General features: G+C 40.8%; 1 protein-coding gene across 1 annotated transcript; it reads left to right on the top strand.

Annotated features, from left to right (window-relative positions):
- The first annotated feature begins 249 nt into the window (after nucleotides 1-249).
- Nucleotides 250-14,536, top strand: Dio2 (iodothyronine deiodinase 2). Its single transcript, NM_031720.5, has 2 exons — nucleotides 250-1,034; nucleotides 9,022-14,536. Exons 1-2 carry the CDS (start codon nucleotides 813-815, stop codon nucleotides 9,586-9,588), a joined length of 789 nt encoding a protein of 262 aa, NP_113908.4. The 5' UTR covers nucleotides 250-812; the 3' UTR covers nucleotides 9,589-14,536.
- The last annotated feature ends 13,227 nt before the right edge of the window (nucleotides 14,537-27,763 follow it).

Genomic DNA, 27,763 nt, shown 5'->3' with positions numbered 1-27,763 from the left:
TCTCTATTGCAGCAATTAGCCAGGGAATGTATAAAAGGCTTCAGGGAGACTCACTGGGCTGCAGAGAGAAGCACTCTGCAGCGGAGGAGGCAGAAGATAGCAAAGAGGAAAAAGGCAGAGGGAGGGGGCAGAGGACAGCCGCTCCTGGAGAACCTGGAGAAAGGGCAGGCAGAGGGAGACAGGCTGGGAGGAGGAGAAGAGAAAGTATGTTTACAACGGAGTAAAGACAGAAAGAAAAAAAAAAAAAAACCCAAACAACCCTTGCGCTTACAGCACAGTTAAGAAATTGGCAGTGTAAGAAGCCAGACTGCGTTTAAAGGAACATGAAAAGCTAAAAGAAATTTTTACCATCTCTGCAGTCTCATAGGTGCCTGGAAATGAAAGTAGAACTTCCTGTCTTTAACGGACTCTGACAGGGGTAAACTGGATTAGGGACTGGCACGCCAGGGTGTTGTTGTTGTTGTTGTTGTTGTTTTGTTGTTGTTGTTGCTGGGAGTGGTGGTGTTTTGTTTTTTTTTTTTAACCATCTTAAATCCTGGAAAAAAAATGCATCTCGGAATTGAATGAATTGATGGGTCCACTCCAACTGCTGGGCTGCAGAGACTGAACTTGGTCTTTCCATTTCTGCTTCTTTCAAAGAAGAGACAAGTTGGGATCCCTTCTAATTTAGCTTTTCTCCCTCTCCCTCACCCCCCACCCCCACTCCCAACCTTCCCCTTGGTCCCCCACTTCTCTACCACCACCTTCCTTTGCAAAAAGGGGGTGACCGGGGAAGCAGAGTGCACAGGAGACTGACTGAGGAGGTAAAGAAGATGGGACTCCTCAGCGTAGACTTGCTGATCACTCTTCAGATTCTGCCAGTCTTTTTCTCCAACTGCCTCTTCCTGGCGCTCTATGACTCGGTCATTCTGCTCAAGCACGTGGCGCTGCTTCTCAGCCGCTCCAAGTCCACTCGCGGAGAGTGGAGGCGCATGCTGACCTCAGAAGGACTACGCTGTGTCTGGAACAGCTTTCTCCTAGACGCCTACAAACAGGTGAGCTTCATCTGCTGAGCTTCTCCTGGGTCGCAGAACCAGGGGGCTGGAAGATGTGAGGCTGCTGGCCATGGGGAATCCGATCTGGGGTGGCCTCTCAAGTGATTACTTACGTTCAAGGGAGTCCCAGTGCCACTCGGGGCACCTGTTACACAGGTTAGATTTGGGAGTGACAGATATTGAGCCCCAGGGACTCTGAGTGACTTCAGCAGGAGTCTTTAATGAAGGCTGTTGTTACTTTGCACTGAATTGGCAGTTTAAGGGTTTTGTGCTGGGATAAGATAACTCTAAGTAAAAATCAGAATTTGGGCCGGGGTGGGGTGGGGAGTGGGGAGTGGCTTGGAACTTGCTGCATTTGTTCTGCCCTTGACATGAGCTGGCTTCTGCTGCTCTGCTTTACAGGAGGCTGTGTGATATGTAGTTGGAAGGCTTGAATAGTGTTTTCTTTATGCTGAAATGGTCAGAGTTGGGTGATGGTGGTGGTGGTGGTGATGATGATGATGATGGTGGTGGTGATGATGATGATGATGATGATGATGATGATGATGATGATGACGACGACGACGACGACGGCTGCTGTGACCTCACTGTAGCCCCTTCATTTCTTAGGGAGGTAAAAAACAAATGAAAGCAAGCTGAGGGTGGCCACCTACTTAGTTGGGATTTGTGGATTCCTTGTTACTAAGTATCAGTTTGCAAAAGAAAGATCTAGGAATAGGCTATCAGAAATCCAGACTTTGCATGTGAAACTGAATCTACAAATAGATTCCTGTACAAAGAAGTGGTGGGGTCTACAGTGCATTCCAATGTCAGGCCTTGGACACTAGAGCACCTCCCTCACCTGGGGAAGGTGTATTCCCATCAGCTTTTGAAACACTAGGGTGAGTGATTGATGTATGGATGGGAAAACTTCTGGTGTTCCAGCCTTTCTGATGCTGGGACACGTTTAGGGGAACATTTTCAAATCATCTCTGTCAGGGCAAAGTGGAATGAGACTTTTGTGTGGTCCTCCCTCCCTTAGGTTCCTGAAGCATCCTGGGTATTAGGAAGAAATAGATGCATTTGGGCAAAAAAGTTTCTATAACAAGAGGAAATATGTTCCTTAGCAGTCCCGATAGAGCTTGTCAGAGAAGGGAGTTTGGAAGGAATAGTGAAGCCAGATGTTCAACCGAGCACTGCTTCTGAGGCAGGTGGAGTGGTAGGCATCATGACGGGAACTCAGAATAGCAGAGGAGGAAGGAAAGGAGTCCTTCCCTCGTAAACAGTGGCAAACTAAATCCAGGTGCCAGGGAAATAAAAATGAAGAATCCAGGGCAGGGTGTTTCACTGGAAAGTGAGTGTTGAGGAGGGAAAAATGCCTTTTGTGAACAGAGACTGCAGTGTGACCCATGACATCATTATTGCGGATAACCTAAAGAAGGTCCCTTCATGCTCTGTGGAGGGAGTGTCAAAGGTCAAGCCTCTTCTTAGCAAGGAATGCCCTCATCAGGAGAGGGATGGATGCCTGGAGGCTCCGAATTTAAAGCTCAGTTATATCATACATGTAGAGGTAAAATGTATAGCCATGGAGGTACCAAGAGATCCTACCATCTCCACAGATGTACACCCAGGATGTGACATTTGTATGTATGCTTTAGGGGTCAGGAGTTTAGAGGAGTGGGGTGTTGTACCTGCATATTAAAATACCATTGATTAGTCAATCCCCTCAACTGCATCTATGTCTTAGATAATATGGAATGTTAGGGGCTTGATCTGAGTATATTAAAAGCCTGAGTGTTGAAAGATGATGGATGTTCGCTTAGAATAATTTCAAGAGTCTTTTGAAGAATTTTTACCCCCATGCATATGTACAGAGCATAAATATTACTTCCACATCAACTTTGAAGCCTACAAATGCTCCCACAAACATTAAGTGAGGTTGTTTTGTTCATCAAGCAGATGATTGAAGTAGAAATGGAAAAGGCAAGACAATGTCCCTATAATAAACTTCGTTATATCTTTTTTCACTAGTGTATAGTGTTCCATTGTGTTGTCATATGTTGTTATTTGTGTTCGTGGGAATTGAGTGATTTGCTTTTACTTTTGGCATATGGTTTGTGTATTCCTCTTTTCTATTTCTTTGTCTCTGTCTGCTGATTTGATTAGCGACCAAGTTCGTGGGTTATGGTATTATGCTTGCTTTTAATGATTTGTACAATAGTATAAATATTATTGTATTTAATACTATGTGCAAAAGAAGCCTCAGGAAAACAAGAACAAGGCTGGGCTGGGTGTGAGATATATGGAAACACCAAGAGTACAATGTGTGCTTAATTCTGTCCTCTTCTCTCTTTAAGTATGGCTGGCGTCATGGTGGAGGTGGTAGTCTCAGAAACTCACCCAGAGCCTCTCAAACAGGTTGAGTCATTTGCCGAATGCTGTGTCAGTTGTGGCCTGCTGTCTTTAGGTGTGACTGTTTCCGGAGATGCCAGAGGCAGTCCTGTCTGACACTGCATCTTGGGATTTCACAATCTTGACTTGCATTATTGGGCAACTGCAACTCCGGAAGCAGATTTGTCCAGGACAAGGGGTGTGTCTACATGGGATTCAAATAGACGGATCTTTCAGTTCTCCCAACTGTCTTGTTTAGTGAATGTCAGCTATTGTATTTGGGGGGATATTTAGAGGTGCTGTATTTATCCACAGAGGAGGTGACATAGGCCAGAGGTGGAGTGAGGGGGGGAAAAAGAAGATTGGAATGAAATATTACTAATAAAAACTGCACTGGAAACTTAAAAGTGATTTAAAATTAATTTCATAAAGAAGTAGTCAAAGGTCACATGTTCAGGAGATCTTTGTGCATTTTGGATTGAAAGAAAAACTGGTAGAAGGGTTGAAGCTAGTAACAACTATTTGTTATTTAAGTTTCCTTAGTGTCTTTGCTTGTGAACACAGTACCCTTGTGCTGGTACTCAAAGACTTAGAAATGCAACCAGTAAGCAAGCTGTCCTCTCTTGGAGCCTGGCTCCTAAATGAAGTGTAAAAGTAAGCAGACAGTATAGACACTGACAAGCAGGCTCATTTCTGCATAGCTAATGTTTCGGTGGCACAGAAACCATGCTCATTGGAACATATAATTTTGGTTTTGAAAGGGTCTCTTTAACATTCCTCTCCTCTTTATTCACCTCAAGCCTTTTGACACTGGGCTTCTGCAGTGAAAAGTGGCTCTTTAAAGAGAGAAGAAGGCCACAGCCAGAGCTTGCCTGTCATTTGGATAAAACACAGCGAAATGATAGGGCTTTGAGCTTCATTCTCAAGGTGCAAGTCAAAAAGAGAATAACCAAAAAAAGGGAACTTAACCCAGAGGACGGAGTAGGCAGTCTGTTCTTCCAGCCTGATTTATTTGGCCCATCTGAATGGGGATGGTTCAAGCTCTGCCTAATGATTGTTTGGCCACGTTTCTAAGGATGTTGGTGTAGCCTGATCGTTATGTTAAAGCATTGGAAACTTCCTGAGAGTTAATAAGGCCATTTCCAGAGCTTTCAATGACGAAAACGTTTGTGTAAATATTCTGCTGCATGCCCATCCCCCATTTTCATAGTTTGTTTCACTACTCATCATGAGAGTGTGTGATATGTTATTCCAAAGCTCCTCTTAGGCTGTGGAAAGGAAATAAACAAAAACAAGGTTAGCAGTATATACTGTATTTCCAGTTCACTTGATGAATGGTTCCGTGCTTCCCTTGGGTCAGCATTTTCCAGAGCTAGCCTTTTTCCTGAGTGCTCAACGCTGTCCCTAAGAGGGACACGTCAAGAGAAGCAAATTCCTGTATATGGTACACATTTATGCTTTTTTTCTCATGTTTACAAATGTGTCTGCTGTGACCTTTGAACTTGGCCCAGAGACGTCATCAAGCAGTAAGCTTGCAAAAGCCTTCCTCACTCCCTTAGCTGGCATTGTGTTCCTGTCCACTGAAAAAAAAATTTAAGAAAGGATGACCGTAATAGTGCAGATGAGAGCGATGAAGGTCACTGGTGACGCTATCACATCTTACGTGTGTCCTTTCTGATCCTTGCAAAATAAAAAGACCCTTTGGGAACATCGGAACTTCAGGACCAATTAGTGGAAATGATGCTTCTTGTGTTTGGGCATTAAATACTAGGCAGGATTCTCTTTAGGCGGCTGATGCTGGCAGGGAAAGAGGTACCGACCTAATTACTCTTCCGCAAGAGCAAAAAATGCCTTTTGAATGCCTCTTTGGCAAATATGTCTCATTAAGGACAAAAACCAAACACAACCCTCTAAGAAGCAGAAATTAAGATGATAGGTAACTTGTGGCCAGGAGACTTTCTGTGCCACTGTGGGAAATTAAAACAAAGTTTGGAAGTCCCAGGGGATGACTTATTTTTGTTGAGTGTCTTTCCTGAAGCCTTGATGTTATTATGGGGCCAACTTTATTTTCTTCATTATTTTGGCTCTGTGTCAGGGAATACTTTGCTCCTGTCTTCCATTGTGAAGACAGTGGGGTTTCTCCCATCCCATCTCAGCAGGATTTCTAACCAAGCAAATCAAGAAATTCTCCATTGGGAATCCTAATCTAATGGAAATTTCATTTTCATAGTTATTGGCCAGAGAGTGGTAACGAACAGAAATGGGTTTTTAAAAGTTTTCGTTTTTAAGATTAAGTCTATTTTTTTTTGTTTTAGTCAATTTATCACTTATCAGCTTTTAGAAAAGATAGTGAATTTATGATTAGTTTTATGAAGCTAATAAAGACTGATTGCTGGTCTACTCACACTTGGGCTTGCATGTCATAGGTGTGAGTCTCTCTGTTACCCTGTCTGTCTCTTTGTCTCTCTATCTCTCCGTGTGTGTGTGTGTGTGTGTGTGTGTGTTTATTTTGCAGTGCTGGGATTCAAACCCATGGGTTTATGGATGCTAGCCAAGTGCCCAGCACATTACTAGTAGCATTAATCTTGCCTGTATTTTCTCTGGAACCTTCATGTACAAGGCAGTCATATATGACTTCTTAGTGTTTACCGGGATTTCACAGCTGCAAAACAAAGTAAAGAAGATTGGCCGCATTTCTTTTATTTGCTGGTTAGCTGAAATGATTAAGAATAAATAAATGACTTTAGTTTTGCCTACAGTAGGTCTCTGGGGAAAGGGCAAGTTTTCCACTTCTGACTCTGTATGCTTTAGTGAGTTTGTCCATCGCCTGACTATGACTACATTCACTGCAGGTCAAGGTTGCTATTCGGTGTAAAAGTCTTCCTTGACCCAGGATTATATCAACCAGCATGTATTCAGCAATTTACTCAGCAAAGCTTTTAAAATGTACCCTTCCCAGACTAACCAGGAGCATTATGAGTTTGTCAGCTCCCTCAAGTTTTACATTTAGAGTGGGTGAGACTTGTCCTCCATTTTTCCAAGGTAATCTGGAACATAAAATTTCATTGTTTTGCAAAGAGTTGTGACACAACTGCCCATGGTCTCTAAGAAGTCACATGCATTTAAACATTCTGAGGAAATTAACTGCAGGTAACAAGAGATCACCTGTAACCAAAACATCAGATCGTTCAGGTGAATAGTCAAGAAGAACACAAGGATCAAAAGGTCTGTTTGGGTGAGAGCCAGGGAGACACCGGCCTGTTCATCAAGACCACACAGTTGTTAAAAGGGTTCGATGATGACTCCATATTACAGGTGGATTATTTCACTGGGATGCAGTGCAGAGATGAATTTCCCTCCGTGGGTTTATGACCTCACAAGAAGTCTCTACAACACACTCCTCAGAATGCATCTAGAGCTTCTTGTAACTGGCTGTTGAGGAGAACTGTACAACCAATATTGTTCAAAGCAGTCCTGGAGACATTGTGCTATCAGAGGGGAGTCAGATCCTGATTTGGGAAGTGTATCTAGAGACACCAAGACTTTAAGGTTCATGACATGCTTCAAATGTGTGCCTTTAAGTTTAATGTGTAGTTTAGCACTTCAAAGACTAGTGGAGTTAACAATGAGATTATCTGGCCATAGGCAAATTATGATATTTCTCTATCTATTGTTGATTGTAAAATGGCTAAGATGATTCATGTAAGTAACTTACTTCCTGGTTGTTACTGAATCAAAATATATTATTTAAATCACATCTAAGAAGGAAGTTCGTGATTTTAAGATTACTTTTGGACAATGAATAGTATCTATTTCACACCTGCCCTGCAAAATGTTTTGAGAAGGTACAAAAGGAGCTTTGATTCTTTCTCAAAGTTAAAATAGCTATGTTGTAACACTAAAGCGCCTGAATGAAGCCCATTGAGTGCTTTACATCAGTGTCCGCACTGCTCTCCTGTGATTCACTTTTAAGTAGCTTCAATTAACAGCAGTTTTATATGTGACTATTTATATGAGAGAAGGAAGTCGATCCAGTCAGAAGAGTTTTGTAATATTAAGGGTAGTGTATAAAAATCAATTGTACTGTTGTAAGCTGTCCCTAATGGTATTAGCTTTGATTAAACCATCCTAGAGGGAAATCCAATTGTGTTAATTCAGAATGAAGTAATTGGCTCTTTTTTGTTGCCTGTCTTTTATTATCAATTTACAGACCCAAAGGCTCCTAACTTTCAGAATTCTACATTTAGCTATTTAACCCATGTGCCGAGGGGGTGCATGGAACAATTTTAGTCAACATGCCTTGTATTTGAATACTTACTGTCTTGGGAAGGTTGTTAATCACGTATATGGTAGGAAAGTCCATGGTTTGTTTGGGTCTTCCTAGATAACAGTGAGGGGAAAACCCCAAATACCCCAAGAGAGAAATTTCTTGTCTGATTTTTAGAGGCAGTTTTGAGGTTAAAGCTACAGCATGCATAATGTAAGCAGTAGCCACAGGAACCTGGAGGGGTCGCACCATGCAGAAGATCTCTTCACATAAATCTCTTCACAGAGCATAAATCTCTTTTGCACAGAACAATTTGCCCATTTTATTTTAAACCATGAACATAGAATTTCTCCAGAGGAGCGGTAGTGTGCCTTACGCAGTGGGGTAATGCCTGACAGTGACAGCTCTTATCTATACACTGTCATGTGTAGAGTCCCTGTCCTTATCTAACTCTCAAGGAGCCACATAAGGAAAGCAGTCACGATTACCAGCCTTTTCCAGATGGGAAAGCACTGACCAGAGCAAGTGAGAGGAGTCATACTTAAAAATAATGGATTATAGATTGTCCAGCTCTGCCCAGACACAGAACCCACTTGTATCCTAGTCCATTGTTTGAGATTAAAGAACTTCGATTGGGTTGGTGAAATGGTGCCCTGTGTAATGTTCGCTGCCAAGTCTGATGAGCTGAGTTTGAATTTCAAGGAGCCACATGGTGGAAGGAGAGACCTGACTGCAACAAGTTGTCCTCTGCCACAAGTGTTATGACACACACACACACACACACACACACACACACTACAGAGAGATAGAAAATAAATGAAGAAAGAAAGAAATGAAGTTATTATTTAAAAGAAGGAAAAGCAAAAATAAATTAAGCTCGTGTGTGAAAACTCCAGTCTTTCGTGAGTCTTTTAGAATTCAGAAAGAGACATTCTATTTCAAAAACAAGATAATTTGTCTTAAAGTGAACCATTTAGTTTTAACTTTTAAAATGATCAATTAATCATTCATTCTATAATGCTTGCTAAGCATTGGCAGAAAAGTGAGAATAGCAAAAAAAAAAATTACCAGAATCAATTTATTTATGAAAATAGCTAACTATGGTATCTTCAGAGATGGGAAAAAATTGCCTCTGATGAATATTCAGAATGAAAGACTTATTTTCTTTTGACCATCCTTTATGTTGCCTGATACGACTAGTTTTTACTCATAAATATACATTACACACACACACACACACAGACACACACACACACACACACACACCCTTCCCATTATATTTACAGTAAATTGCAGCAGCAGTATGTTTGTGTGGTCATTCTTTTATCTTTCTTTTTTTCTCACTATCAGGTTAAATTGGGTGAAGATGCTCCCAATTCCAGTGTGGTGCACGTGTCCAATCCTGAAGCAGGTAACAATTGTGCCTCAGAGAAGACGGCGGATGGGGCTGAATGCCACCTTCTTGACTTTGCCAGTGCAGAGCGCCCACTGGTGGTCAACTTTGGTTCAGCGACCTGACCACCTTTTACTAGGCAACTGCCAGCCTTCCGCCAGTTGGTGGAAGAGTTCTCCTCGGTGGCTGACTTCCTGTTGGTATACATTGATGAGGCTCACCCTTCAGATGGCTGGGCAGTGCCTGGGGACTCCTCTATGTCTTTTGAGGTTAAGAAGCACCGGAACCAAGAGGACCGATGTGCTGCAGCCCACCAGCTCCTGGAGCGTTTCTCCTTGCCGCCCCAGTGTCAAGTTGTGGCTGACCGCATGGACAATAATGCCAACGTAGCTTATGGGGTAGCCTTTGAACGTGTGTGCATCGTGCAGAGACGGAAAATTGCTTACTTAGGAGGGAAGGGCCCCTTCAGCTATAACCTGCAAGAAGTCCGAAGTTGGCTGGAGAAGAATTTCAGCAAGAGATGAATTCTAGATTAGCTGGATAAAAGTGTGATTGTAATAGAGTTTATTATTTTAAAAGAATGTGTAAAAGTTGAGAACTGAACTGAATCTATTATTTCAACGGAATCCCATCGCCTCACTGAAAGACGGGTCATACCTGTCAGAAGATCTTGAACCTCTTTAACATCTCAGTACTTCCTTTAGTACACAAACGGCATCTGGTTAAACAGCAGCCCTGTTACCTACTTTCAGAGCTAACTGGTCCAAAATGGAGGGCCAGAAACCCCGTTGCAGCCTTGTTCATTCTCGCTTGTGAAAGAAGTGATGCTGCCCTATGTGTGCTCTGGGACTAGAGGACAAAAGTTCCCAGAAAACCTATTGTTAAGGGAGCTACTACCTATGATCTGATTAAGTGTATTGTCTCAGTCAGCTTTAGTCACCAGAAGTAAACCCAACTGGAAAGTCCCCCCAAATACATACTTATAATGTGATCTGGAAGCCATGTCATGCAGTTAGGACTGAAGTGTTAGTTCTAGCCAAGCAATGTCCTGTGTTAGTCCTCTAGCCCCGAGTATGCATGTGAATACCAAGAATGGCCCCAACCTGGAGGGTTGAGATGACCACAGAAATATGGCAGATGGAGAAAGAATTGATAAGCAAAGACAGAGGAAGCAGAACGATGAGGAAATTGCATAGTGCTTTATCTGGAAGCTGTAGGTAATGAGAGCTGTACGACTGCATCAGCATTGAAGCATGCACACAGCGCGGGGGAACAAAGGTGTTAACTAAAAACAGCGTAGGGGGATGCACATGATGAGAAGTAGATGGGTAGCAATACTCCCAGACTGAAAGGAAGTGGGCAATGGAAAAGATAAAAACAGGCGGACACTTTTAATGTGGAGAGAAGTACGTTGTGGGACTAATTGTGATATACCTATTTCTGTGGGTAACACCCATTGAGAGAAAATCCGGGGCTTCTTGTGCTGCTGGGTTTTTCCTGCTGAATTCCTAGTTACAATGCTCCACACCTCTGTAGCATTGTTTTCTCTGGGTGCTGTGTGAAGGGTGTAAGAGGCAGGTACCTTAGCTGTGCAGTCTCTGCCCTCGCCTCCTGCAGAAGAATTCTAATGCTAAGAGATTTCTTTACATAAACATGAGAGCAATTTACTCAGATAATCTCTACCCATAGTTTTGAGGGCTTACACAAGCTTACTCTTGGTACCACAGGAATTTGGTAAAATGGAATTTCCATTGACATTTGAATTTGGACTTTTTTTTTTTTTTACTTCAACTGAGATTAACCCATTAGTTGAAGTTTGATACATTTCTCTTAAAATACAAGCAGCACAGCTGTATCCACAAGCAATACCTAAAGATCACAACCTCAGAAAAAGAAAAACACCCAAAAAAACCCCAAAAAACCCAAAACCAAAACACACCAACAGATCAATCGATGTATTATAATTATTTTTTAAACTCAAAGACATGAAGATCTCAACATATGGCTATGCTTACATGCCAAATCAAGGACTTTATGTCTATTCCACTCAATGATTGAACCACACCGTTGAACTAGTTTGGAAAAGACAATCAAAAATTAAAAGTAAGTTATTAAAATATCTGTCCCAAATGAGAAAATAGGAAGTGTTGTTTTTAAATAAGAATCTTTTAAATAAGAAAATAAGAGTCTTGTTTTTAAGACTGGGAGCAAGGAATAAGACAGATCGCTAGCCCACGTATTGTTTAGTTACGGACGCAGCATTGTGGCTAATATTTTTGGCAGCATCTAAGATCTCCAGTGTGTTAAAGTCTGTAAGAGAGACACCCACAAGGAAAGCAAACTTCTAAATTGCAACGGTGCTAATGAGCTTTTGTAAAATCATATTGAAGATAGATTACTCCAGGTTCCTCAAGTGTTAAGGCCTTCAGTCGAGGCCCAGGAGTGATCCCTCATTCATCTTCATCTTCAAAATGGTGTTGAGATTGATGCAGCTCCCTAGAGAAGCAAAATGAAAAATTGGCCGCTCCACACCCACATCGTCATCCTCAAGTGTCCCCTTCGGTTTCCACGTGCGACAGTGAAGCGGAATGTCAGAGAGTGGGTGGGGGGATGAGTTTTTGGCTAACGCCATGCTAGTTGTCTGGGGAAAGGGGATAATGGGAAAAAGTCGTCCAGCTGTGTTACATTTTTAAAGAAAGAGAAGGTAATGTGCGCGTACCATTTGCCTTCTGGAGGATAGGCCAGTGGACGAAGGAAGGGGAGGAAGCAAATGTACACCGATGTAGGCTGACCGTCAGGGACACAGACATGTTCAGCAGAGCATGGCGGAAACACTGGAAAAAAACCGTTGAAGGGTCCAGGAAGAAAGTGACTAGCAGAGCTCAGGAATCTTACACTGTATAGAATGGGTTGGTCTCCCAGGTAATGATAAGCCTCTAGTTATATAACCTATTTATCTCAATGTAAACGTCTATGAATTCCTATAATGTGCCTTTTATAAAATGAACAAGAAGTCATTCATTCAGAGACGAGGGAAAAAAAGATCAATGCTCAGCTATTGTGCTCAGAGATCCCTATTAGGCTGTCGGTACCCACCCACCTAACATGCCTCTCATAATGTATATTCCTTTGAAGAGTTATAGTTGTAAATCTCCCAAGGAAACACAAATATGTGTATATATATTCTCACAAGGACACACACACACACACACACACACACACACACACACACACACACACACTCCTCTTGGAGTTATTTTTCTTGGAACATAAAGATTTCCCCCCATAGGATATGTTTACATGGGGATATCACTTTATACTTTCAAACTGAATTGGCCCATCCATCTACTATTGAAATAATTTCTCAGAACTTAGCATAGCACCTGGACTTCCTAAGCACTAAGTGTTTGAAAGACATCTTAGACCTATTCAGAACTCTCTTTAGTTTGTCGGGTAGAGGAAGTCATCCGGGCAATGACTCTTTTCGAGTGAGCATGAAGGAAGTGCCTGTCCAGCAAATGGAGACGTATTTTGAACGGATTAAGGGGACCTCTGTGGAGGCAAGTCAGTCATTGTTCTTGCTCTGTGTTGCCAAAGTGCCAGTTGTTTAACACACGTGTTAGCTTCATTCATGCTTTAGATCTCTGCTCCTGTGGCATCCATAGATTGTATCCCCGGATTTTTGGTAATATCAGCTTCTAAGTGGTCTTTTAACTTAGTTCAGTTTTTCTAATAATCAATAGACACCCGTTGATCCCTTTACCTGAATGTATTTGACTATTTGGGACTTGGAATAAAATTCATAAAATGGGGTGAGGTCACAGGTGGGGACTGCCTCACCCAAACTACTGGAGGGGAAGGTGGGGGATAGTTGGGGGATAATATTGATGCTGTTCGTAGAATTCTCAGGTGGGTACAAGCTGCCCTTGGCATGCCCTATAGCCTCCAACCACAGCCAGAGGGATTTGCTGATGTACCAGGCTTCCCACTGTGTATGTACATGGTAAGAGGATCAACCTGGACATTAGTTCCACCTGACCTCTGACTGATGGTTTGGAAAACAAGTTTAATTAGAATCCCTTGGCCACTGCAGAGGGGAAAATTAGGCTGATTTCTGTCCCACTGGAGGATAAAGGAAGACTTAGGCCAGCGCTTCAGCTTGTCAGGACACGCCCAATGTCGTTTTTCTTAGTGGAAATTGATTGTGAGTCTTTTTAATTCCAGGAGCGTCCTTTATGACACAGCTTCAAAACAGAACCCAAGTATTTTGAGTTATACTCCAACTTCTGCCATTGCCTTAAATGTAGAAGCCAAACCTTCTCTTTATGGACTTTCAGAGTGGACACAAAGGATCACTTGCTGCTAGATGACAGTAGTGTCTTGGGACTGTCCAGTCCCTTTAGGAAAGGAAGGATCTGCAGCTGCATGAACTGGGAAGCTGCTAACGGGGAGGAATTAGCGCCCCCACCCCAAACCCCCAGCCCCAAGGCCTGGGCTTACATATTTGGAAAGATTTGAAATGAAACTTTTTATGCTCAGAGGAAGGCTGCCGAATGTCAGTGGATGAGTTTAGGGTGAGCAAACATCAGCTCTATTCTTCATACCCTGTGTTCTAGATAACACCAGAAACAAGGTCTCAGACTTAACAGACTCAGCTCTGTTCCAAGGTGAGTCTGAACCAGCAAAAAGCAAACACATACAGATATCCAAACAAGACTGCTCACGCAAGCCAGGGCTTGCTGCCTGTCTCGGGCAACAGCACCAGGGCTCTAGGGAGTTCGTTTAATATTTACTGAGACTTCAGAGACCCAGCAGATGTTTAATGAAGTCACTATTTTGGCTCAAACTGCCCTCCCCCATCTGTCTTGAGAAAAAAAATTCCAACAGGTAAACATACAAATGAAAGAGACCCACAGAAGGGGATGGGAAATAAGTAAAATTCTCTCAAGACTGCTTCAGACCATGCCATGTGGTTTCGATGTGTCAGGAGTCGGGGATGAGAAGACCTATGTACCTAGTACTTTATAACCAAAGCAATCAAAAGGTCTTGGGGTAGGGAATGTTGGCCAGTTTTGTTTAGTTTTTGGATCATGTTTCCACCAGACTCACAAGCCCGTGTAACCAGCACCCAAAAGAGGAAACCGAGATGTTCGGAGCTCACTGGTGTGCGAATGATAACTACTGACGAAAGAGTCATCTGCTCAGTCTGTGGTTGGATGTAGTCACACGAGTCTGCCTCTCCATCTCTGTCTCCTTAGCAAGGAGGACATTTGGGTCCTGGTGCAAAGAGTGCTGAGTCAGTGCGACTGAGGGCACGTGTGTCCACCTGTGGTTCTCAGTTGCAGAGAAAGAAGAGCCAAGCTTTGGGGATTATCAGCAGGAAGAGTGTTATAATATTGGTGCTGAGCGGTATGTGCTGTTTCACAACTTGTTCTTATATTTTAATAAACTTCGAATAAAAGAATAGAGTTACCTTTTGGGTCCTATTTGTTTGTTTTTGAATAGCTTTCTAGACCCTGCTCTCACCTGCAACACACTCTCGGCTGTCGAGGAAAAGAGAACCCACCAGCCTAACATTTATTCCTGAGCTTTGTGGGCAAAGGAGCCAGCAGTGCCAGATTATTTTAATCTCTTAAGGTGCGCCAAAGTCTTCAAGGAAACCAAAATGAGTTGAAAGTAAACCGTCACGTATTTTCCGTCTTCATTAACAAGCTGCGCACAGGATTCATGAAAAAGGACCTGAATCTAGACTGTGACGCAAACACGGTTTAGATATGTATTTTAGGTTTTGTAAGTGTAAGGAATATTCCAAGAAGTTGGTTCGAAAGAGTGGAGGCACCCACGCATGCTCGCACGCATGCACGGGAGCGTCGGAACATGAGCATACTCCTGCACACATGCTGTTATGTAGGCAAACACGTATATGATTTATTACGTGATCAGTGGTGTGTTATGTAACTGGAACGTTCGAGCTATGTATACCTCACATGCCCCACAACAGGAAGGATGAAGAATGACTGTCCTGTGAGGGCCTTGCTGGAAAATAATAAGGAATATATTTGAAACAGTTCAATATGTAACTTTCCCTTCTTAAAAAGATTACTTGAACAAAACATTAGCATTTCCGGACATCTTGTGCTCTCCTGTGAGTTTTTAGTCCACAATTTTATTGATAAGTATAGCATTTTATAGAATACTCCATATTTTAGCAGGAAAATTGAAAAAACAATTACTTTCCAATTTTTCACTCAGGGCCCTTCCTTTCCACAGTCCCATGCTAAGGTCATGTGATATGACCATAAAGACCAGGCTTCTTTAAGGGGCCGATCATGGATTTTTCAAAAGCTTATAAGAAGCATGCACTTTTTTTTTTAAGTTTCTATTGGCTGGTAACATAACCTTTGCTAATGAGTGGGACAAAACTGTACCTCATTGGTTTTAAACTTTGAAAGTCTTTATTTTATTCTTTATTTATGTGTGTACATGTTTGAGTACATGCATACTTTCATGAACCTTGAGATAGTGGGTATAGGTGCTAGAAACAATCTGGGGTCCTCTGGGGGAACAAAAGTACTCTTAAACAGAGAGCTATTTACACACACACACACACACACACACACACACACACACACACACACAATTTTTTAATAGTTGCTCCTGAATTTGCAATATTTAATTACACCTATTTCTATCCCATTCAAACAACACCTGTATCAAATGTATGTGTTTGAGCCTCAAAACCACAAGAATAACTTCATTTCCTCCTCTTTATCCCCAGAATTGTCTCTTATTTCACACATGTCCATACATAAATCAAATAAATTATCGATGCTAATTTTTCAAGCACCGTTATCTCTTACATAACATGAAGGGAAACGAGATTTAATTTCAGATTTGCTGTCAAAGTTTGTTATGCAGTTTCTGACCTATATCGCTTTCCTTTTCCCTAATGAAGCATTTTCCTTTAACATTTCTTATGAATGAGGTCTACTGGCAATCTATTTTCTCAGCTTTTGTTAGAGAATGACTTTACTTCTCCAGTTTTGAAGGACAGTTTCAGAGGGTACAGAATTCAAGGTTAATACTTTTGTAGCTTGCTGGATTTTGCTTTTTCTATTTTAGTATTGTAAATATCCCTTTTCTTACACACATCTTTTTTTTCTCTAAAAAGAAGTCAAATGTTATTTTTTTTTCCTGTTTCTCTATAGATGTTTGTCTCCATTGACTCTTGTAGAGTTTATCTCTTTAACTTCGGATTTTTTTAAAGTTTGAAAACTATAACTAGGTATGTTCTGCTTGCTCTGTCTTTCAGTTTTTGTTTTTGCCTTTTAGTAGGCCTTGTGTTCCGTCATCATCATCATCATCATCACCATCACCATCATCATCATCATCATAATTACTAGTATTAATACAGTACTACTACTACTACTACTACTACTACTACTACTACTACTACTACTACTACTACTACTACTACTGATGGGCATACTATGCTTGATCAAACAAACTCATGTAAGTGGGAATTAGTTAAGTAGTAGTGGTGGTGGGGGCGCCATTCTGTAGTTGTATTGTTAGGCCGCCATCTTTTTGTGAGCCTTTGCCTCAGAACTGTGATCCTCACAGATGTTTCCGAATCTTCTCATCCTCCCTAGGTAGCACTGAATAACAAGAATCACCTGGATTTCTGTAGTTCTCTTTCCTGAGGTCAATCAGGCCCTTACAAGAGCCTAGCTGGTTAGGTGCTGTTAAGCAGTCTCTCCTGAAGATAGACCCTCTCAAAACAACGGGGTCTAGTGTGCTTCAAAATGGCCCCTTCTGTTTCCCGCTTGCCACAGGCTAGAGAGAATTTTTTTTTTCCTTTTTAATATTTCCTGAGAACACAGTCCAGTTTCTGGAGTTGAAACTTATAAAAGTGTGAGGAAACACCATGACTGGGTCCTCCTGGAAGTTTTACTTGCGCTTTTCCTCACACCGAGGCTCCTGAAATGCCATCAATTACTATTTGGGTGTTTTTACTCAGGAAAAGGTGTTCCCATGTCTTCGCCCTCTGCTAGGTAAGTTGTGGTATATTTATTCTTCTGTTTCTCCAGTTTTGGGAAGGAGTTTCCCTGGGTCTGTACCTTCCTTCTGGATTGAAAAGGCATGACTGAGTTCCTAATCTGTTCAGAGGCTTACTTGTCGCGGTGATGTTCAACTGGTGACGTACGAGCTTTATGTATTGCCTGTAATCTTGATCTGGACCTGATATTCCCAGCTTCTCGCTGTGTTAGTCAAAGAACTGAAAAAGTGCACACAGCTACCAAGACTGCGAGGCTTCAGTTCAAGAGACAGTACAGGATACTTTTCAAGGGAGATCAAATGTCCACAAACATTGGTTATTATTTGGGACTTCCTTTTATAGGATCAAAATGGGGGAGGAGTTGGTTGCTAAGGGGCATAGTGTGGTTGAATCTTCATTTGATTGATAGACTTGGATTATGTAAGTCTTCTCCACCACGCATCATCTCCTTTCTCATAATGCATCGGGTTTTAATCATACCCAACTATGCATCGACATTAAACAGAAATAGGCTATTTTACTTAAACATTCACTCATAAAATACAATATGCCTTACAGCCAATGCATCCAAAATCAGTCCATTCAAGATCAAATTAGTCCTGAATAAGTGCTAACACATTTGAATGGAAGCTAACAACAAAAGAGGACTTAATTACTAAAGCAGAAGGACTTATTCATGCTTAAGTGCTATGTATATGTGGCTCAGTACGGGTGAGGTTGTTAGAGGAGGGGAAAACGAGAACCAACTCCACACTTGTGCCATGGCAGGTTTCCCATACACAAGTACCACATATGTACTCACGATAATGCAGTCAATGGTCTCAACCTTCCTAATGCTGCTACCCCTTTCAACCTCCCAAAGTTATGACCCATAGTTTGAGAACTGTTGAAATGAATAGATTAAATAAGATTATATATAATATAATATAATATATGTGTGTATTTATACATACATATATATATATATGTACATATGCATGACAAGTTTTTCTTCACCTTGAAGAACCTTGAAGTTCTGATATTTAACTCTATCTAGAAAGGGGCTCCATAAATACAGAGAAGAAATATCTAGAAAGTGGAATTTTTAAAAATACAGAAAGGGACTGGGGAAATGGCCCAGTTAGTAAAATGCTTAGAACATAAACATGAGGACCTCAGTTTAAATCTATACACTTGTGGAGAAAAGAAACCTGGCATATAATATGGAGAAGTGAAATCTCACAATGTCCCACTCCTACATAAAGAGCTCTGTGCAACTAATAACTGATGAGAGCAGGAGGATCCATCTTCGCCATGGTTCAACATCCTAACTGGTTATTCAATACCAAGTGATTGTTCCTAAAAACACAGAAAAGAACACTAAATAGACTCAGCAAGTTACATTTCTACATGTAATAGTCACAAAGAAATAGAGGTCATGAATTTGAAAGGGAGCAGGGAACACAGGAATAGTTTGAGGTAGGAGCTAGGACAGAAGGGAAATAATGTAAATATAGTACTCATATATAAAATTTTCAATGATGATGGTGGTGAAGAAGTAGAAGAAGAAGAGGAAGAAGAGGAGGAGGAAGGAAGAAGAAGGAGGAGGAGAAGGAAGGAGAAGGAAGAAGAGGAGGAGGAGGGGGAGGAGGAGGAGAAGGAGGAGGAACAACTTAGAATGGTGGTGCATGTCTGACCACTAGCACTGATGGGAGTGGAGATGGAGACATCCTTAGGACTTTTTTGCCAGCCAATCTGGCCATGAATAAATGCCATGTTCAGTTAGAGACCCTGTCTCAAGAAAGAAAAATGAAGAGCACCAGAGGAGGACTCTGAGGTAGACTTCTGTCTCCCATATATGCATGAACACACAAACATGAATATGCTGCACACAAGCACATTAAAGGACTCTGCTGAATAGCCTTGAGCTGTTGTTATTATTTGAAACTGTACTTTGTGAAATCATTAACAGAGTGGGTTGCATTGGGCATCTATAATCCTTTCACAGCTTCGCATGGGTGAGGATTTGCTATGGTTTGAGCAATGTGTTTAATTGCTATGGCCTGGGTCTGCTTAACATCCAAAAGGAAATGAAGCTAGTGTCAAAGGCACAGGATCATTTCTCCCCATAAGACCTGTGCAAAAAGTTAAAACCTTTCCATCAAGAAACCCCAGATGCTGCTATGGTAAGATAATGTGATGTCTGGAGTGAGCAGAGCATCTAGCCATTGGGAATTCCTGGGGTCTCCTTGCAGGACACTAGCTTGGTTAGAGCCAAACAGCTGCATTCTGCTCTGTGTGGAGCTTGTGACTGTTTATGCCTTGCAGTTTAAATATCATGGGAACCATTCTCAGTCCTGCAGCTGCCTTGTCCTGAGTAATGGTAGCAGTGATTCCATTGATAAACCACAGACATTTTAACCGGTTAAAATTAAGATGTGAAGGACCGAGCCTTCAGTTCTTGCTTCAGGAGAGGGGGATTTTTGGGTTGTTTCCAGTATTGGTTTTGCCTACCCCTTCATATTTTCCTTATTCTTCCAAGAAATCAAAACAACAAAAGCAGGACAGCCTTAGCTTGTGGTGAAGATGGAATTGGGATGGCCTGGAATGGACTGTACAAGTAATCGTTCTATATGATTCAGACAGAAATATTGACTCATCATTTTACATAACACATGTGTGGTGTTTTAGGCAATTTGGTAGTTTGTGGCATTTATACGCCTAGGAACTTTTGTTAATCTTCAAAGTCAAATAGAAAACAAGGCTATATTGTGTTGTAATGACTGGGTTCCCCAAATTTATTTTTTGTTACTACATCGTATGGGAAAATGAGTGTGGCGCAATGCATTTTCAGGTTTGTGTACTGTGAGGCATCTGTCTCTTTGGGAATATGTACAACAGTGCTAATTTGGACTTTGCAAAATTCAAAGTTTGGCCCATGTCTGCTTCTGGTTCCTATGTTTTGGTGCTCATGGCTTCTGTGGAAAGAAGAGTGATTCATACATGGCCCAACCTAGTGGTGATATCTTGAAGAGATTCACCATTACTTATTACAAATAAAACCATATTGTTACTAGTAATCCATGCTGTCCATTCTAGGCTGAGTGTATATTGGTGATCTTTGAAAGTCCAGTTAAGGATGTAGGTGGGTTGGTCTTAAATGAACAGGCACATCCTAGTGACCACATTGATCAGATCAGTTATGCTAGTAGATGTACCATGATTATTGAAAGGCATCAAGAAATTATTCAGGGTAGGGGCTATTTCTAATATTTCATGACTCAGATATGCCTAGTCCAAAAATGCCTAGTGCACTTGGATGCTAGTTTTGTGCAGAACTGGAGGCCTCCTAGTAACATGCAATAATCACTTGAGAGCTGGGTTGCTTTAGTGGCCGTTTCACACTTGTTGGAAAATATCCCCCTGCTGCCACCAGTGATCTCCCTTTGATCTAGATAACTACACGATTAAATTATTTTGGTCACCAGTCTCCATATTTTAATGGAATTTGATATTAACTCTTTTATTTTTTATTGTATTGACATTTCAAATGTTATCCCCTTTCCCGGTTACCCCTCTCCCATTCCCCCTCCTCCTGCTTCGATGAGGATGCTCCCCCTCCCCCCAGCAACTCCCACCTCAACACCCTACACTGGGGAAGCAAGCCTACACAGCACCAAGGGCTTCTCCTCCTACTGATGCCAAGACAAGGCCATCCTCTGCTACATATGTGGCTGGAATCATGGGTCCCTCCATGTGTATTCTTTGATTGGTGGTTTACTTCTTAGGAGCTCTGGGGGTCTGGTTGGTTCATACTGTTGTTCTTCCTATGGGATTGCAAACTACTTCAGCTCTTTTGGTCCTTTCTCTAACTCCTCTATTGTTCCAATGGAGGAACACTCCTCCATTGTTAGTGGGATTACAAGCTGGTACAACCACTCTGGAAATTAGTCTGGCAGTTCCTCAGAAACTTGGACATAGTACTACCTGAGGACCCAGCTATATCACTCCTGGGCATACACCCAAAAGATGCTTTAACATATAACAAAGACACATGCTCCACTATGTTCATCGCAGCCTTATTTATAATAGTCAGAAACTGGAAAGAACCCAGATGTCCTTCAACAGAGGAATGAATACAGAAAATGTGGTGCATCTACACAATGGAGAACTACTCAGCTATTAAAAACAATGCCTTCATTATATTATTAACTTCTTCACCTATCTTTCCATACACTCTCTTAAAAAATAGATATAATTATAAAAGTATTTCTAGGTGCTCCTTCGTGATAAGGAATGTAATATGTAGGCGATATGAGGTTGGATCAGAGAGATGATGTGACGAAGACTTAAGTAAGATATATTTGTTTTTCTCTATCATCGAGGTAGGGAATCAGAGCAAGGATGGGACTGTACTGCACAAAGCCCTCCTCCATCTTGATTATATTACCCTTCCAATCATTGACTCTACTTACACAACTATAGTACAGGCAGAAGGTAGGAAAGGAAAACTAGACGTGTAAAGCATTGCGTGCTAGCAGTCTTTTAAGGAAGATCTTATGAGCTGCTTTATAGACATTTCCAAATACACCCCATTGGCCAGAACTTTACCACCCACTATTTGTGTTCCCTTCTTATTGCTGTGGCAAAATACTCCACAAAAAGAATCCTAGGAGAGAGAGGATTTATTTTCACTTAAAGTTCCAGAGGAGTATAGTCCATCATGATGGTGGAAACAGGACAGCAGGCAGGAAAGGCACCATGATGCATAAGGGAAGTTGGCTGGTCACACTGCATCCACACTTACAAAGCTGAGAGTGAACAGGAACTGAGGCTGGTCTATAATACTGGTGAGATGGCTCAGCGGTGAAGAGCACTGGCTGTTCTTCTAGCGGTCCTGAGTTCAATTCACACCAACCGCATCTGTAAGTGGATCTCATGCTCTCTTCAGACACATGGTTGTACAGGCAGCAGAGCACTCATACATTAAATAAATAAATAAATAAATAAGCAAATAAATAAATAATAAATAGCCTCAAGTTTCATCTTCTGTGGCTTACTTTCTTCAGCAAGGCTCTGCTACCTCTAAGTTCCAGTCTTCCTAAATAGCTGGAAATCAAGTGTTCAAACACATGAACCTATGTGGGATAATTTCATTCAAATACAACATCAGTGACCCTACCGTCATACAAGGTAGGTTGGAACATGTAGTCTTTGATATTCTTGATACCCATGCATCCATATAACATTTTATTGTTATAGAAGAAAAAAGTGCCATTAATCCTAGCACTTGGATGAGAAAGGCAGTTGGATCTCTGGTTTTGAGGTCAACTTGGTTCCACACCAGCCAGTGCTACATATTGAGACATTGTCCCTCCACAAAAAGGGGGAGGAGAAGGACAAGTGGAATAAGAAGAAGGAGAAAGGGAAGGAGAAGGAGGAGTAGGAGTTAGAGGAGGAGGATGAGGCAGTGGTGGTGTGAGAGGAAGAGGAGAAGGAGGAGCAGGAGGAGGAGCAGGAGGAGGAGCAGGAGGAGGAGCAGGAGGAGGAGGAGGAGCAGGAGCAGGAGCAGGAGCAGGAGCAGGAGCAGGAGCAGGAGCAGGAACAGGAGCAGGAGCAGGAGTAGGAGTAGGAAAATTTTCCTGTATTTTCTTTCAGAAGTTTTACCTTTTGATTACATAAGCATATAAGACTGTGTTTTGTGTATATGAAGATATTTTCCTAATGATACTAGGCAAGAAACAAAACTTTATTTTGCTATTCTATTAAGTAATTATTAGAGTACCTTTTTTTCATTTACTACCAGTGAACTATAATGGTACTTCTAACCATGTTTCCAAATGCATGTATGTGCCTCAATGGTATCTATTATAGAGTTTCTTTCTCCGTAGCAATAATATATATGTATATATATCTATGCATATTTGTGTATACATGCATATATTAAATATATCCTGTCACTAAACATATTTCTGTACATACTTTCACACATATATAACTTTCTTATCACTATTAAAGATTATGTATTGACTTCACATAATATTCTTTTTTATTAAGTATTCACTAAATATAATCAGTTACCCGAGTGTCTGTTTTGGGTGGTAAATACATGTGTAGAGAGAAGAGAGGAGACATTTCAATGTTTTTCAAAGAAAGACAGAGCTATGATGTGAGAGAGATGAACTCTTGATGATATCATTTTAGTACACACACACACACACACACACACACACACACACACACACACACACACACACACACACTTCATTATTTTGTTAATCTGGAGAATTTACCAACATTTGATCCTGAGCTCTACAATGCCACTTGCTTATGCTTTAAAATTGACACCGTGATGAGCTTTGTAACAGCTAATTCTCCCTCTGCTTTTTTCATTTGTATTTATCTACCAGGAGCATCTCAATTATTATTGGTAGTTGTTTCTTTTATGTAAGTTTTAGAATATACTCCCTAAGACCCAAGAAAAACTCTTAGCATTTTGGTTTGAGTGTTGTTGAATTTATTGATGATATTGGAGAATAGCTGACACCTGCTTGCGCATATATATATATATATATATATATATATATATATATATATATATATGGTGTGTGTGTGTGTGTGTGTGTGTGTGTGTGTGTGTGTGTGTGTGTGTGTGTGTGTGAAGTAAAATTTCTGGTACTGAGAATTACAGAAGAGAATGAAAATCTTTGTTATTCCTTTATGTGTTCAAATATACTTGTTATATTTTCTGTAGAATCTAATAGGGGATCAAAATAGAAGAATCTCCTCCACCCCAATAATATGTAGTCCATTCTTTGTTGAAGGCATTCTTAGGGAATGTTATCCAATCTGAACATCACCCCCAATTCCACGCTCATAAGTGATTCTGAAACCTCCTCATGCAGAACTAAATCCACATCTGCTCCCCATTGTCATAAATCTTTGGAAAACACGAATGAGCCACTCAAATATTTCACTAGCTGTTAGAGCACAAGATGTGTAAAGAATTTATCTTCTTTCACAAATTGATTTTCCTGACAACGTCTTCTATTTTGTTATTGTAACATGTCAACATCACTCCTCTGGTTGTCTTCTACAATGTATTATAAATTATTATTTCTAATTTCTACTTAAAATTCTAGGTCCAAGCTACATTACTTAAGATTAATTCAGTAAAATCTCAAGGCTACTAATATCTACTGATGATCTCCTCTATCAAAGCCGCTATAGATTATACAAGAGACAAAGGTGATTAAGCCTTTTTCTTAAGATTCTTGGTCGCACAGCACTAACAAAGAAGATATTAGCTACTGAACTCTTACAATATTATTATTTAATTAAATATTAATTAAATAGAATTAGTTACTCAAATATCTGGGTCAGGTAGCAAATATTTGGGTGGACATAAGAAAGGAGAAATTTCAATATTTATTCATAGACTGATAGAGCTGTGGTCTGAGAGAGATGGACTCCTAAAGTATCTTTGTCTAGCCATACTCAAATACAATCTCAATAAATACAGTAAATGCCTCTTCTCTCTTTTTTTAAAAATTTTTTTATTAACCTTCAACTTTCTATATCAAATATATTTTTTATCCCAGCCAGTTGCCATTCCTCATTATGGGTGTAGCTTATAGTTAATTCTTCCTTAGAAAGATTTTCTGACCCCACTGAGATGTTGATCTTTCTTCTGGAGATTCTGCCCTCCTTACATTTGTTCTTGTCATTCTCTTCCTACTACTCCTCTTCTACTTCTTCTCCTTCTTCTTAATACATTTTACATTCCAATTGTAGCCCTCCCTCCTCTCCTCCCAGTCTCATACACACCCCCTACACCACACACAAGCGCACGCGCGCGCACACACACACACACACACACACACACACACACACACACATATTCCCATTACTCCCCCCTTCTCCTCAGAGAAGTGGAAACCCCTGTTAATACCAACCTGCTCTAACACATCAATTCACAGCAGGACTAAGTGCATCCTTTTCCACTGAGGCCAGCCAAGGCAGCCTAGCTAGAGGAAGGGGATCCAAAGGGAGGCAACAGAGCCAGTGACAACCCTTACTACCTACATGAAGCCCAAGCTGACATCTGCTACAAATGTGTACAGGGCCTAGGTCCAGCCCATGTATGCTCTTTGGTTGGTGGTTTCATCTCTTTGAGTCCCCATGGTTAGTTGATTCTGTAGTTCGTGTGGTGTTCCTGACCTTTCCAGCTCCCTCAATCTTCCCCACATCTTCCACAAGTCTTTCCAAGCTTGGCCTAATGTTTGGCATCTGTTTCCATCAGCTGCTGGATGAAACCACTCAGAAGACAGTTATGCTAGACTCCTGTCTGCACGCATAGCAGAGTGTCATTAATAGTGTCAAGGGTTGGTTGTCTTCCATGGGTTGGGTCTCAAGTTGGGCCAGTCATTTGTTGACCATTCCCTCAATCTCTGCCCCATTTTTATCCCTGGACATCTTGTAGGCAGGACAGATTTGGGGTTGAAGGTTTTGTGGGTTGAAGGATTTTCTCTTGCATTGAAAGTCCTGCCTGGCTATAGCAGGTGGCTACTTTTCTCTCCATAACCCCAGTGGATAGAAGTCTCAGGTAGGGTCACTCCAGAAACTCCTGGGAGCCTCCCCATCCTAGGTCTTATCCCAGAGATGCCCCGCAACCAATTTTTGATTTGTATCCCATCTCTCTCCTGAACCCTTCCCCTCTCTCCACACCTGATCACTACCTCTATTCCCCTCCCCACCCCTCTCCCATTCTTTGGTCCAGAGGATTCACTGCTCCCTTAAAGACTGTTTTAACTCCTCTGACTTTTAGCTCTGCTTTTGGGCATCTGTTGTATGTATTTTCTATGTGTTAAAGGTATCTACAAAAGATAAAACCACAGCTAACTAAGCATTAGTTATATTCTACCTCTCTTAAGAAACTTCTTTTCTTGAAATTCTGGGAATTGAGCCCAGGACCTTGTTCCTCTTCTGCTGCACTACTAGGCTACTTCCTATTTCTTTAAATTAAATTTGAACATAAGAAATTAGTTATCTTATAGTCTTGTTCTTATATTTCCAGTGACAAATTGATACCTGGTTCATAGTTAGCACTTAACCATGTTTATAAGATAAATTTCCAGAGAGATGAGTACTCTAGAAGGTAGAAAAATGCTGGTCATTCACTCTTCAGCTTCCTCCAACTACAGGGAAGTCTCTGATTCAACATACTCATTGAGAACATTCTCTGTGACTTCATGGATGGCTAAGAACTTTTCTTCAACCATAAATATTCTCTTATCATAGATATGTTTTAGATTAAAGCTTCAAGGAAAAAATGTAATTGCTAACTAGAAACACACTAGATCATTAAAAGTTAATTTTACTCATTGTTCAAAATTTGTTGAATCAATTGATTAATGAATTTACTGATTTTATTTGAGTCTTTTATTTTAACTTGTCACCAGCTTTTGATTAAATTATAGATTACACATATTATGCTTGATATAATCTAGAAATATAAAGAAATAGGCCAGTTTTCCAGTTTTAGGTCTGGAAAGCATGTCTAGATTATTCACTGTTGGCGAATGGCACACCCCTAATTTATGGCCACAGAGGTGATAGTTTTACTGCTGTGTTCATTCACTTTATCTTTATTGAATGCCCACTAAAATTGCTTGAACATAATATTAATATATACTATTTTGCTGAACAAATCATGTGGATTTATAACAAGTTTAATACAGAACTAATGATCGTATTTTATAAAAAGTCAACCCCCAGAAAGACATTGCTTTATGGTTACGCAGCTAATTTTCAATCTCGGTCTGAAAGATCTGTTTGTCCTTCAATAGGGTAATGTATGAATGTAAACATAGGAGAGAGCAGGCATCAGAAGAACCTGGAACAGGAGATTGGTATTTTACAGTACAGCTCACTTTTAAATTACCCAATATGTAACTTTATGTGAGGTTCTCATTGCATTTTGAAACTTGTTAATAAGAAGAGCGTTGGCCTGTGTAATCAGAATATGTAACCCTGTACTGCTAGCCTCCTGCTAACCATCACTTTGGCTGATCCTACATCATCTTTCCTTGTTACAAATGAAAAGGCTGAGTTAATTTCACTGAGGTTTTATCCTGCTGTAATTTTCTTTGTTTCAGATCAAGTCTATATGATCTCCAATCCAGCTGAAGGCAGTAGCCATCCCTATTACTATTTCATCCCCAAATTGTGGCTCTCATGCAGAAATGCAAGACCAGTGTGATCAGATATATTTTTAAAAGCAAGGAACTTGTCTTTCTTTGGGATGTCAAACTTTGAAATATTGGCTATAAAAAAAATCAAATAGCCTTTAAACTATTCAATCCAAACCAAACACGACACACAGTTGTGCTTGGCCGTCAGGACAACAGTTCTAGTTTTAACATTTTTTCCCATCTTTACCATTCTCAGTGACTTCATTTTCTGTCAGCAAACAGCAGAAGCTGCACATCATCCCCCGCCCCTGTTGTTTCTACAAAAGATAGATTAAACACAGAAAATAGATCACCTATTACATAGATTAAACATTCTAACATGAAATTATGGCTGTTGTAGGGGAAATAAAACCCATTTATGGTCGAATTTCATTCAAAATTCTAAGGGCTGACATGGCAAAACTAAGT

This window comes from Rattus norvegicus, chromosome 6, assembly GCF_036323735.1.
Source record: "Rattus norvegicus strain BN/NHsdMcwi chromosome 6, GRCr8, whole genome shotgun sequence".
NCBI classification, from domain to species: domain Eukaryota; kingdom Metazoa; phylum Chordata; class Mammalia; order Rodentia; family Muridae; genus Rattus; species Rattus norvegicus.
The sequence above is the reverse complement of the archived record's forward strand: the minus strand, read 5'-3'. Positions and strand labels throughout refer to the sequence as shown.